General features: G+C 44.1%; 1 protein-coding gene across 1 annotated transcript in view; it reads right to left on the bottom strand.

Moving 5' to 3' along the window:
* Nucleotides 1-13,871, bottom strand: part of C9orf72 (C9orf72-SMCR8 complex subunit) — an 86,410-nt gene that overhangs the window by 18,590 nt on the left and 53,949 nt on the right. Inside the window, exon 5 of the mRNA XM_077475138.1 lies at nucleotides 12,878-12,950. Within this exon, the coding sequence (XP_077331264.1) occupies nucleotides 12,878-12,950 (73 nt within the window). The remainder of the gene's footprint in view (nucleotides 1-12,877; nucleotides 12,951-13,871) is intronic.

Raw genomic sequence — 13,871 nt, 5'->3', positions numbered from 1 at the left:
TTCTATAGGATTAGGGTCCGGAGACTGACTAGGCCACCATGACCTTAATGTGCTTCTTCTTGAGCCACTTCTTTGTTGCCATGGCAATATGTTTTGGGTCATTGTCATGCTGAAAGACCCATCCATCACATTCAGTATTCTGGCTGAGGGAAGAAGGTTCTCATCATAGATTTTATAATACATGATTCCGTCCAATGGCCCCTCAATGCGGCAAAGTCAGCCTGTACTTTAAGCAGAGAAACAGCCCAAAAGCATCAGGTTTCCACCTCCATGCTTGACTGTAGGAATGGTGTTCTTGAGACATAGTCAGAATTTTTCTTCCACCAAACACAGCGAGTCGACTTAATGCCAAAGCGCTCAATTTTAGATGTTAATTGGCATGACTGTACATGTGCTGCCTTCTTGAGGAGGCCAACTTGCCATCTTTGGAGGAAAATGCTGACTATAGCCCTAAGAACACAATCTCTACAGTCAGACATGGAGGTGGAAACATTATGCTTTGGGCTGTTTCTCTGCTAAAGGTACAGGCCGACTTTGCCTTATTGAGGGGCCAATGGAAGGAATCATGTATTGTAAAGTCTTGGATGAGAACCTTCTTTCCTCAGCCAGAACACTGAAGATGTGTCATAGATGGGTCTTTCAGCATGACAATGACCCAAAACATACCACCAAGTTAAAAAGGAGTGCTTCAAGAAGAACCACATTAAAGCGGCGTTCCACCTAATTTTATTTTTTAAAAGTCAATAGCTACAAATACGGCAGCTGCTGACTTTTAAAATAAAGACATTTACCTGTCCAGGGCGCCCGCGATGTCGGCCACCCGAAGCTGACCCTTGGGGAGGCTTCGGTAAGGGAATCAGGAAGTTTCCTGGTTCCCTTCTGCGCATTCGCGACTCATGCTGCGCGATACCACTGGTCCCTGTTGTCTTCTGGGACCTGTGTGTCTCCCAGAAGACAGCAGGTGACAGGGGGGGCGGAGAAGGCACTGGAAGTGGCATAGATACCCGTGGGTGGCTCAGCTATCTGTGCCTGGAAGTGGGAGCAAAATACCTGTACTAGACAGGTATCTGCTCCCCCCCCCCCCAAAAGGTGGCAAATGTGACACCGGAGGGGGGAGGATTCCGAAAAGCGGAAGTTCCATTTTTGGGTGGAACGTCGCTTTAAGGTCATGGAGTGGCCTAGTTGGTCTCCAAACCCTAATCCTATTGAAAATTTATGGATGGAGCTAAAACTTTGAGTTTCCAAGAGACAGCTAAGAAACCCTAAGGCTTTAGAGAATATCTGTAAAGAAGAGGACCAAAATCTCTCCTGAGATGTGCGCAAACCTGGTAACCAACTACAAGAAAAGTCTTACCTCTGTTTGGCCCCACCAGCACTCACTGTAGCACCTAGCAGGAGAGGGAGTGGGAGCATCTCTCAGCAGCACACTGAGGAACTGACCTAGCTGCCTGTGAGGCATCTGGGTGGATTCTAACATTAATGTCAGGATCCCTCCAGAGTCTGGTGCTGTTCTGTGAGGTCAGCTGACAGAGGGCGTTTGCCCGCTGTCAGCTGCTTCTGACTCTCAGTAATGCATAAATAAGTGCACTCCTGTGACCCACAAGTGAAGTATGGCCAAAAGAGAACTGCAGAAGAATTCCCCCTATTTAATTGAACCTGACGGTGGAAGCCGCCATGACTGCCTGGAGGCTGATGCATCTGGCACAGGAGGATCTTTAAAATGAAAATACATTTACTTATTTTCTAAAATGGTGAAAGGGGTGCTTTCCACTAGAATTTCTTAGGATGTATTATCCAAAACATCCCCAAATAAATGTTTCACCACAGAAAGGAAAATTATTCAGATTATTACAGACGCTTAGCGAAGGGTGCAAGGCCTGAAGGATATACAGTAATCTCTCATAGCAACTATTGGAAACATAAAGCTGCCTCCTGGGCCTGAACACCTTTTTAAACTGGTCTCTCAAAGATTACCGTAAGCAATTACTGTCAGCGCAGCCTGAGATACTCAATCTGCCAGAGAAAAAAAGTGTTTTCTTTTTCAATAAGAAGTCCAACTTTTTACCTGTTGGATCTCTAAGTATTTGAGTATTGTCTGGCCAGACAAGTCAAACTTATTCACAGAGGATATAGCAGCATTAATTGCTGGTATACTCTGCTTAGTGAATTTCCTCCACCATAGGATAAAGTGTGAAAACTTTTTAGGAAGGAAAAAAATGCTTATCTGGGTGATCCCCTAAGATACAAAAAAGCTTTTCCAGCAATGAATGGACAGGAAAAGGCATGCATAGCTTGAGGAGGCTTTAGTGAACCCAATCAGTTAAGGGTACATAAATGTGGAGCGATCATTCAGCAGGAAATTGCACCATCAATCTTAAGATTGGAACAGCTGATTCTCCTGCATTTAACACCTCAGAAGAGTCATCAGCCTCACCACTGTCCCCTGAGGTAACTCGTCTTCTCTTACCCCTAGTTGCTCAGTTTGAGGGTTCTGGGTAATGGAAGAGAACCTGATGCATTTTGACCCACACCGGGAAGCAGAAAAAAAAAAAGTCGCTAAACTTTTTTTTAAATTATCATAAAATAAACAGGGGTTGCAGTGTTAAAAACAGTTGCAGACATTTCATGGCCCTGATGCTCACTCTGACCAGCCACCTCCTCTCAGGGGAGGATGCCATTTGTAGAGATAAGTAGGCTTTCCAGAGCTTGAGCTTGAGGGAGACCCTTTCAGCTCTTTTTTGGGGGTGTTTCAACCGCCCTTCTGACCATAGCCTGATGCACAAAGCAGATGTACTACCAGAAAAAAATTGCATCTACTGCTTGAGCAATAGTCCAGCTACAGCCACTGCTATTAATGCTCAGCCTGATGCAAATAGTAAATATGTGTCAAATAGGAAATGCCTGCATCACCAAAACCTCTGTTATGCACTTTGTTGCTCTTATGTCTCTCCAACAATATTGCAGCCAGCATAAATGGGGTTTTTCTTAAAACACACTCCCGCATTGGAGGATGCCAACGCCGCACTAAGCCCCGCTCCCCCCATGGCATCGCCCCCCCCTCTTTTTTTTTTTAAAAGAAAACAGTTTTCCCACGCAGGCACAGGCCTCCGATCCGACGGGATCGGCTTAGTGAGGGAGGGATGGCATGGAGGAGACATGGAAGCCGCCGCCGTGTAGGGGTGGTGAAAAAAAACTGCATTGCTGATCGTTTTTAATTCTCCCTTATACGCAGCCTCTTGAAGAGGGGAAAAGTTCAGCTCAGGTGGGGGTGTCTGGAGAAAGCACACCCCCCCAAACTTACCGGAGATCTGCCTGTTAGCTGGAGGAAAAGAGCCTGCTGTTTCTATGACACAGCGTGACTGAGCAAAGCATGAGAAGGTACGTGCTCCATACAACCCCCAGTGGTGACACTTACTACAGGAGACATTTCATAAGAAAATTAAAGAATTCCTTAGAAAAACTCCACTTACATTTCCCACCACAGAGTTTTCTGTGGTAAATCCAACGGATCCAATCTTCACCCTTCACGGTGGGTTCCGTTAACAAACCTTCAGGAACCAGGGGCCCTCAGGGAACCCACAATCCTGGGACCTGTAAAAAGCACCCAGCCAGTAAAACGTTATGGCCTTAATACCAAAAGTACTGGATCCTGGGGGCCAGCTCTCTAAAAAGAGAAGTGTTACAGGCAAAATGTAATTTTTTCGGATATGAGGCCTGGGTACCATTCAATTCAGCCTAAAAGACACTTTGACTGGATCCGGCTGCATAGCTAGCCCCAGCAAAGATTGCGCCAGAGGAGCTCAGCACAGCACATTTTTACTCGTAACCAACAACATAGACACTGGCAAAAAAACTTAGATACTCCCAGTAGTGGCAGGGGTTATATAGGGGGGTAACTTCCTGTTTAGGGTGTGCCAGTGTCCAGCACCTGAAGGTGGACTATAAACCACATAGTAATTACTATGGCTCTGTGTCCCGTGATGTACGATTAAAGAAATGTAATTTGTGTACAATGTAGCATGACCGAGTAATTGGCATTCAAAATGTGATAGCGCTGAAAGCTGAAAATTGGGCTGGGTAGGAAGGGGGTGAAAGTGGCCAGTATTGAAGTGGTTAAGAATATAAATTCAGACTAAAAATGCCTTTTTAAAAAAAAAAAATGGTTCTACTTAAAAAAAAAAAAAAAAATAATAGGACTTCATATAATAATTCCTGTCTTTAATTCCAGACTTTTGTAGTCGAAAATTTCACGAACAGCTGCATTTTGTAACAGGGTCACCTCTATTATAGTGGAACGATAGGCATCAGTTGATGTAACGGTACCTAGGAACAATGGACCAGAAGCTCATTCGGGCTTCCAATGGTAACCAAAAACGTCTTTCCTCTAGCTTGTTTTGTATGGGAACCTTTTATACTATTTAATATGTTTCATGGAATATGAAACCCTTGCATAATTCTTAGACTATAACTAATACATTTTATTTTTCAAAACTAATAAAATGATAGGAATTATGGGACAGGGTTTGTGAAAATAACAATAGCTTTACTAATTATAGACTGCAGTTACTGTATTTGTGACATTTAGAAGTCAACCAACATGTTAACCAAGATGGGTGAAGTAACTTGGTTTCCTGTAGTGGAGCATTTTTCTTTGCTTCTGTACAACTTGCAACTGACATGACAGCCAAAGAAAAGGAGGCATATGCAAAACAAGGACTACATCACTACTAAAATAAAAGCTCCTTGTCTTTCCTTTTCTATGTATACAGTACATCAGACAGGATGGGACCATGGTTATTTGATACGGATACATGATGTAACTACAAGCGCTGTTTGACAACACTTTAAATTATTGGGGGGTCACAACTTTTTGGTAAGCTCCCACTTATACAACGGTGGTGTGGAGGACTCGTGTGTGATGCCACATATGTTGCTGAAGGCTGTAGCAGCACAGATTTCTGATCCTTTGACATTTGGTTATTGGTATACTTTTATCAATAATGTGGACTTTACATTATATTTTTTTTGGTGGCTGTATTGTTATTATGTATATATGTTTATTGCACCACTGACTGTTGGCTTTTAGCGCTGAACGTCTACAGCTTTATGTGAAATCTACCTAAAAGAATTATCCAATCATGCCTTATTAGTTCCAAAAGAAAACAAATATAAGAATATCAATAAACTGAAGCACAGTGTGCCAGAAAACAATAACAAAAACCTACAACAAAAGGTGTAATTGAAGTTTAAGTAAAGTCTAGCCTGTCATGTCCCTATTTATTTGAATGGGTGCTGCTCCAAACCGCTATCATTTATTGGAACCATTTCTAAAATACAGTTGTCAAGAAGAGTCATTTCACCTGTCTAGCAGACCTCAGCTTGTGTAGCTTTGATTGCTATGACAAATAAATCACTCTTTTGTGAGAACACTTGTAAATCGTTTCTTATAAAGGGAACATTTCACAGAGATCAAGTGCTGCGCTGCTGGTATACGACTTTACAAGCAATGTTGTCACAAGAAATGTGTTATTTACATGAACTCGTGCTCACTACAGAACAGAACAGCTCTATTCAGCTATGTCAAGTTTTCTATTAAAGAGCCGACAACTCCAACAGCAAGCAACTGTGGCAACACCACGTTGCTGCACTCCATTTAAAAGAATTTTGACATTGGCTGCGTAGAGAGCTGTATACCACCAGAATGAATCAGATTTCTGTACCTAGTAGTCACACACCTCTGCATACATCCAGGACCAGCAGCTTTTACTAAGCAATGACATGATGAAAGGTGCTGCGGCTGTACGCCTGTAATTGCACTTCCGAGTAACTGCATCTGTCAGAGGGTGGGGGGCACCCGTTCACCCATCCTGTATACATCGGTTTCCAATACCACTTATACGCCAATGACACCCAAATCTGTCTACTCCTCACCTCACTCCTTCAATCTCCTCTCGCATTACTGACATATCAGCATGGATGTCGCACCACTTCCTTAACCACTTGGGATCCGCGCTATTGCAAAATGACGGCAATAGCGCGGACCCACATTTTCGGGACTACGTCTATTGACGTAGTCCCGGTTACGAGCGGCCTGCGCGCCCCCTGAGGGGCGCGCGCGGCGCGCTCTGTGATCGGCGAGTCCGTGAGACTCGCCTGATCACCGATCCGTGTAAGGGGTCGATCCCGACCCCTTATCACGTGATCAGCTGTCAGCCAATGACAGCTGATCATGTGATAAAACGGAGCCGGTAATCGGCTAGTATTCCTCCTCGCGCTGACAGCGCGAGGAGAAAAAAAAAAAGCCGATCGCCGGCGGCCGTGTTCGGGACATCAGTCCCGATCACGGCCAGCAATTTAAAAGGACACCTGCCCCCTGCCAGTGCCCACCTGCCACCCGCAGTGCCATCCTGAAATAAAGTAAGTGCCCCCCTGTCAGTGCCACCCAGCAGTGCCCATAGTGCCCACAGTGCCACCCAGCAGTGCCCACAGTGCCACCCAGCAGTGCCCACAGTGCCACCCACAGTGCCACCCAGCAGTGCCACCCACAGTGCCACCCAAAATCTGCCTCAGGTGCTGCACCCCAGTGCCGCCCATCAGTGCCCAGCAGTGCCGCCCATCAGTGCCCAGCAGTGCCGCCCATCAGTGCCCAGCAGTGCCACCTATCAGAGCCACCTATCAGTGCCACCTATCAGTGCCCATCAGTCCCATCTATCTGTGGTACCTATCAGTGCCCATCCGTGCCACCCATCCGTGCCACCCATCCGTGCCATCTTATCTGTGCCCATCTTTGCCCATCAGTGCCGCCTTATCTGTGCCCATCGGTGCCGCCTTATCTGTGCCTATTAGTGCCGCCTTATCTGTGCCTATTAGTGCCGCCTTAACTATGCCTATCAGTGCCCACCAGTGCAGCCTATCAGTGCCCACCAATGCAGCCCATCAGTGCCCACCAATGCAGCCCATCAGTGCCCACCAGTGCAGCCTATCAGTGCCGCCTAATCAGCGCACTTCAATGAAGGAGAAAAATGACCCGTTTGCAAAATTTTATAACAAACTATTAAAACATGATTTTTTTTTTTTTTTTTTTGCATCTTTTTTTGTTTGTTTAGCAAAAAATAAAACTCCGAGCTGTAACTAAATACCACCAAAAGAAAGCTCTATTTGTGGGAAAAAAATGATAAAAAATTCATTTGGGTACAGTGTTGTATGACCGCGTAATTGTCACTCAAAGTGCATCAGCGCTGAAAGCTGAAAATTGGTCTGGGACTGAGGGGGGTTTAAGTGCCCAGTAAGCAAGTGGTTAAACTAAATCTCTCTAAAACTGAGCTATTAATATTCCCCCTGCCCCTGCACCCGTCCTTGACTTTTCCATCAAAATCAACAATGCAACTATCAGTCCCTCCCTTAACGCCAGGGTACTAGGTGTAATCCTAGACTCTGACTTGTCATTTCAGCCTCAAGTCCAATCGTTGTCAAAAGTTTGTAGAATTCACCCCTGTAACATCTCTAAAATTATCTTTTTAACAAATGCAACTTCCTTCTCATTGGCCTGCCTCTCCATAGGCTAGCCCCTCCTCAGTCTATCATGAATGCTGCTGCCAGACTTATCCACCTTGCCAACCGCTCAGTGTCTGACAACCCTCTCCTCCAATCCCTACACTGGCTCCCAATCACCCAGCGAATTCATTTCAAAATACTAACCACAACATACAAAGCCATTCACAACTCTGCCCCGAGCTACATTACCAATCTTGTCTCCAAATATCACCCAAATCGCCCTCTCCGCTCTTCTCAAGATTTCCTACTCTCAAGCTCTCACATCTCTTCCTCCCATGCTCGTCTCCAGGATTTCTTCAGAGCCTCTCCCATCCTCTATTGCTGGCTACCTCCACTTGTCCGGCTATCCCCTACTCTTGCTACCTTCAGGCAATCCCCGAAAACGAATCTCATCAGGGAAGCCTATCACGTCACTAATCTTCCACCACTTTCATCAGCTCATTCCCCACAGTTGTACCACCAGCTCCACCCTAATAGATTGTAAGCTCTTCTGAGCAGGGCCCTCTTAATCCTCTTCTATATTATTGTAAGGTCTCCTTTTACATCATAAAGCACTGCGTAAATTGTTGGCGCTATATAAATCCTGTATAATAATAACATGTTACTGCTTGGATGTGCATTACATTCACACAGCCAAGGCATCTGTCAAACTGCTGTAGTCTGGCCGATTGAAAACCCTTGCGACTCCAAGGCACAGAAATGTGCCAATTAAGGTGGTGTACAACTCTCAGCCCCATTCTCACCGCTGGGCTTCTGCCCTGCTAGAATTTAACTTTCCAATGGGACAAAAGCAAATCAGTATTATTACCCTTTAAATCCTTTGAGACTGTTCACATTCCTGTGTTGTGTTTGTGTTGTGGTTTGAAAAGTCCTGCTTGCTGCATCGTGCGCCTTTAAAAAAATAAAAAAAAAAAAAAAAAAAGAAGAAGAAGAAGAGCACCAGAAATGCACCTTCCTTTGAAGTCAATTGGAAAGGTACCAAAAATGCACCCAGGGTTCTTCTTTAGGTGTGTTTTTGGGGACACTATGCTGGTTAAAGCAGATTTCCATCCTAAAGTGGAACTTCCGCTCATCGGATTACTCCCCCCCTCTGGTGCCACAATTGGCACCTTTCCGGGAGGTGCAGATACCTGGATAATCCAGGTATCTGCCCCCACCTTTGGGAATAGTTAGCCGCAGATGCCGCGCCCAGCCCCCCCGTTGTGTTCTGGGAAACACACAGTTCCCGGGACACAACGGGGACCAGTGAAGAGGTGCATGCGCAGTAGGGAACCAGGCAGTCAAGCCGCAACTCTTCACTTCCCGATTCCCTGACAGGGGATGGCGGCGGGGACAGTCGAGAGACTAGCAATTTCTCATCTGCTACCTACATCGTGGGCACCCAGGACAGGTAAGTGTCTGTGACGGAACCAATCCCACACTCCGATTGAGTGCTTCCGTCAGTATACCGCTTGCTAAGTCTGAATATAGATATCAGATATTCCAACCGCTCACAAGCGCAAAACTGATTGACTTTTCAATGTAAATTACCATAAACACAGGGTTAATTAGCACAAACAGCAATGTGTGGAATATCCTTGCAAGCCAGACTAGACTCATTTACACAATAGACAGATGGCTAGAGTTGATGACATTAGCATCTAACAGTTTGTGTCCCAACAGTGTGATTCAGTCTATTGCTAATATGGTAAATACATAGCCAGAGTCTGTGTGTCTTGGGGGGGGGGGGGGGTCATGGATCTGAATCCAAGTAACACCACCCCTCAGGGGTCCCCAGGCATACAGCTCACAAAGAGCACCATTCCCCCAAATGCCAGGGCCCATAATCGCAAGGCAAGAGGCTTGCATTCTGTCCCCTCCAACAGCCTCTGTCCCGGCTAGGTCTGTCACAGTGTACATTTATTAAAGGTCAGCAGCTGCAGTATTTGTAGCTGCTGACTTTTAATATTTTTTGTTTAAGTTGACACTCCTCTTTAAGAAGTAGGTGCACGCTTGTGTCCTTAAAAGCGATTATAAAGTCACTTTTTTTAAATATATATTTAAAAAGGGCAACTCCACTTTCGTGGGGGAAAAAAAATAGTAAAGAAAAAATAATATAGCGTGCACAATTTCGATACAATTCATATTCTAATTGAATGCCATTAAAAATGGCCTTTCCTTTTCAATCTGCAGCCTCTGTAAATTTCTATATATGCAATGCGATATGGCTACCTGGAGATTTCTGTACACAGTACAGAGTGAGTGTGTACTAACCACACCCCAGAAACATTTCCTGCTTGTATGATTGGCTCACCAATTTTCCCAGAAATCTGCTTAAGATATAAATAAGATTTCAGGCATCCCCTGCCACAAAAAAAATAATTTTTTGTGAGATACAGTGCCTTGCGAAAGTATTCGGCCCCCTTGGACTTTTCAACCTTTTGCCACATTTCAGGCTTCAAACATAAAGATATAAAATTTTTATTTTTTGTGAAGAATCACCAACAAGTGGGACACAATTGTGAAGTGGAACGAAATCTACTGGATTTTTGAAACTTTTTTAACTATAAAAAAATGAAAAGTGGGGCGTGCAAAATTATTCGGCCCCCTTGCGTTAATACTTTATAGAGCCATCTTTTGCTGCGATTACAGCTGCAAGTCGCTTGGGGTATGTCTCTATCAGTTTTGCACATCGAGAGACTGAAATTCTTGCCCATTCTTCCTTGCAAAACAGCTCGAGCTCAGTGAGGTTGGATGGGGAGCGTTTGTGAACAGCAGTTTTCAGCTCTTTCCATAGATTCTCGATTGGATTCAGGTCTGGACTTTGACTTGCCCATTCTAACACCTGGATACGTTTATTTGTGAACCATTCCTTTGTAGATTTTGCTGTATGTTTGGGATCATTGTCTTGTTGGAAGATAAATCTCCGTCCCAGTTTCAGGTCTTTTGCAGACTCCAACAGGTTTTCATCCAGAATGGTCCTGTATTTGGCTGCATCCATCTTCCCCTCAATTTTAACCATCTTCCCTGTCCCTGCTGAAGAAAAGCAGGCCCAAACCATGATGCTACCACCACCATGTTTGACAGTGGGGATGGTGTGTTGAGGGTGATGAGCTGTGTTGCTCTTACGCCAAACATATCGTTTTGCATTGTAGGCAAAAAGTTTGATTTTGGTTTCATCTGACCAGAGCACATTCTTCCACATGTCTGGTGTGTCTCCCAGGTGGCTTGTGGCAAACTTTAGACGAGACGTCCACTTTTTATGGACATCTTTGAGAAATGGCTTTCCTCTTGCCACTCTTCCATAAAGGCCAGATTTGTGCAGCGTACGACTGATTGTTGTCCTATGGACAGACTCTCCCACCTCAGCTGTAGTTCTCTGCAGTTCATCCAGAGTGATCATGGGCCTCTTGGCTGCATCTCTGATCAGTCTTCTCCTTGTCTGAGCTGAAAGTTTAGAGGGACGGCCAGGTCTTGGTAGATTTGCAGTGGTCTGATACTCCTTCCATTTCAAAATGATCGCTTGCACAGTGCTCCTTGGGATGTTTAAAGCTTGGGAAATCTTTTTGTATTGAAATCCGGATTTAAACTTCTCCACAACAGTATTACGGACCTGCCTGGTGTGTTCCTTGGTCTTCATGATGCTCTCTGCGCTTTCAACAGAACCCTGAGACTATCACAGAGCAGGTGCATTTATACAGAGACTTGATTACACACAGGTGGATTCTATTTATCACCATCAGTCATTTAGGACAACATTGGATCATTCAGAGATCCTCGCTGAACTTCTGGAGTGAGTTTGCTGCACTGAAAGTAAAGGGGCCGAATAATTTTGCACGCACCACTTTTCAGTTTTTTATTTGCTAAAAAAGTTTAAAATATCCAATAGATTTCGTTCCACTTCACAATTGTGTCCCACTTGTTGGTGATTCTTCACAAAAAATTTAAATTTTATATCTTTATGTTTGAAGCCTGAAATGTGGCAAAAGGTTGAAAAGTTCAAGGGGGCCGAATACTTTCGCAAGGCACTGTATTTCCAATAGGAACACATAATTCGTGCCCTGCAGCTGCCACAGCTGACTGATAATTATGAAACCACTCCCATTAGAGCTACTCAGAACAGAGGCACAGACAAACACACATGGATTTCTTCAGAATAAGGCAGGAATCTGCAACAAAGCTTGTTATAATTCTTGCAATGTACACAGACCATCCAGGGGGGAATGGTTGTTTCTCAACAAAAGTGGAGTTATGCTTTAAATAACAAACATGTCATACTTACCTGCTCTGTGCAGTGGATTTGTGCAGAGCAGCCCTGATCCTCCTCTTCTCGGGTCCCTCTTCTGTGCTCCTGGCCACGCTCTCCTGCTGAGTGCCCCACAGCAAGCAGCTTGATATGGGGGCACCTGAGCCGAGTTGCAGCTCCCTGTGTCCATTCAGACATGGAGCTGCGGTTTGCACTACTTGCTCCCTCTCCCGATTGGCTAACTGACTTTGACTGACAGCCGCAAGAGCCAATAGCGCTGCTGCTGTGTCTCAGCCAATCAGGAGGGAGAGCCCTGTATGCAAGTATTGGGGGGGCCAAGGGGGGCTGCTGCACATAGAATGCATTAAGAAAAAAAAAAACCTTCTGACTTTAACAACCAGCACATGCCAGCTTCCTTAAAATCAGCAGATAGGTAGAAAATGCGCCCTACATTCGCTTCTATGCCCAGCACGTACAGGAGTTTTGCAATCTTTATTAGCCCTCCAGCTCACCCCGGGGATTCAGTTTGAGAGCAGGGGTCCACGCTATGTAGCAGGAGCGCTGACAGCAGCTTTTGTATGAAAAAAGACTGCAAACAGCAGCGTCATCATAATTGTCATAAAAAGTGCCATAAAAACAAAATTACAACAGCTATTATTTTATTCTCCAGGGTCTTTGCCTTCAAAAAATATATAATGTTTGGGGGTTCGAAGTAATTTTCTAGCAATAAAAAGAAGAACGTGCCTGGATTTGAAGTGGTTTAAGTCACAAACTAATACTGGATAAAACAGAAGAAGACAATTTTCTATAATAAAAACAACCCTATTGTTTGATGTAAACCCCACAAAAATTATCTGTGTAACACAAGCCGTCTTGTTTTTATTCTCAAACAACTATAGACATGGATATTTAGTACATGCAAATTACATTTTAAATAGTAGCCCAATTGTAAAAAATTATACTTAATGAAACTTAACGCCACCATCCTTTACCTCTATCCCCTCCACCCACCTTCATGTTAACAGCACATATGAATCAATTTTCTTGCATGCATCTTACATTAATTTAGATTATGCAACCGTATAAGCCACTTTTTACCTTATTCACTTTTTCTGCGCTGCTACCCACCACCACAGAGCAGCCACATGTTTGCAAATGTGAGCTGATGGCACTGTTAAGAAAACAGCACAAAACATACATAATTAACAATGTGAACTTAAAAAGCGAAGATTTGCTGTTATAGGGAACATCTAGAAATGTCTTTGTTCCTAAGCAGTACCCTGAAAATAAACATTTTGTCTTGAATTCCTCCTGATATACATAATATCACAGTATAACATTAAAACCTGTGTCAATATAAAAGTCGAACGCAGGTCTCGGTGGCGTTTCTGGGTCTTACTCCTACGAGTAAGGTGGTGGAAAGGCTGAAATCCGTGGTTTAAACGGCCAGGAGGGTTTTCCATATGCATGCGAAGACTTTTTTGCTGAAAAGCATAAAGTCAATTACATCTGGCGAGTGTGTAGAAGCACAGTGGTTGGCACAAAGCACTTTTGTGGAGCACTGAGAATGGAAGAATATTCCTTATCGAACTGTTGAGCATTTTTTTTGGACTGTCATTTTATATTAGCACAGGTTTTGATGTTATAATTGCACCTTTTTCATATATATTTTTTACATTTTTATACAATATTTTTTTCCAGAACATTACACTTGTAATCATCCCCATCATGTGGAATGTGTTGTGGCAATCGGGCATGCTATGTGGAGGTTTTCTTGGCTGGGGTGGGGTTCCTTGCCTCATCTCCGGAACAGACAACCATTTAGAGTTCCATCTTCCTCTATGCTAGCCAAGCACAGTGCTCTAGCCGACCTGCGAGTATAGATCTCCTTTTTTCCCCATGAGGTCTTTTCTCCCTTTAAAAGGGGTAGAACATATTTACTAATACTTTACATCTATTTATATTTACAGTTTACTTCTGTACCCAACTCCTGATGAATGGCATATAGCCATGAAACGCGTAGAGTTTCCATGGGGTGCTCTGTCAAGTCTGGCTCATTACTTATTCACTGGCCCATATACATCTTTCATAC

This window comes from Lithobates pipiens, unplaced genomic scaffold (assembly GCF_037356315.1).
Source record: "Lithobates pipiens isolate NorthernLeopardFrog02 unplaced genomic scaffold, aLitPip1_a1.2 Scaffold_13, whole genome shotgun sequence".
Classification (NCBI taxonomy): Eukaryota; Metazoa; Chordata; class Amphibia; order Anura; family Ranidae; genus Lithobates; species Lithobates pipiens.
Note: the sequence above shows the minus strand (reverse complement) of the source record. Positions and strands in the feature narration are given on the sequence as shown.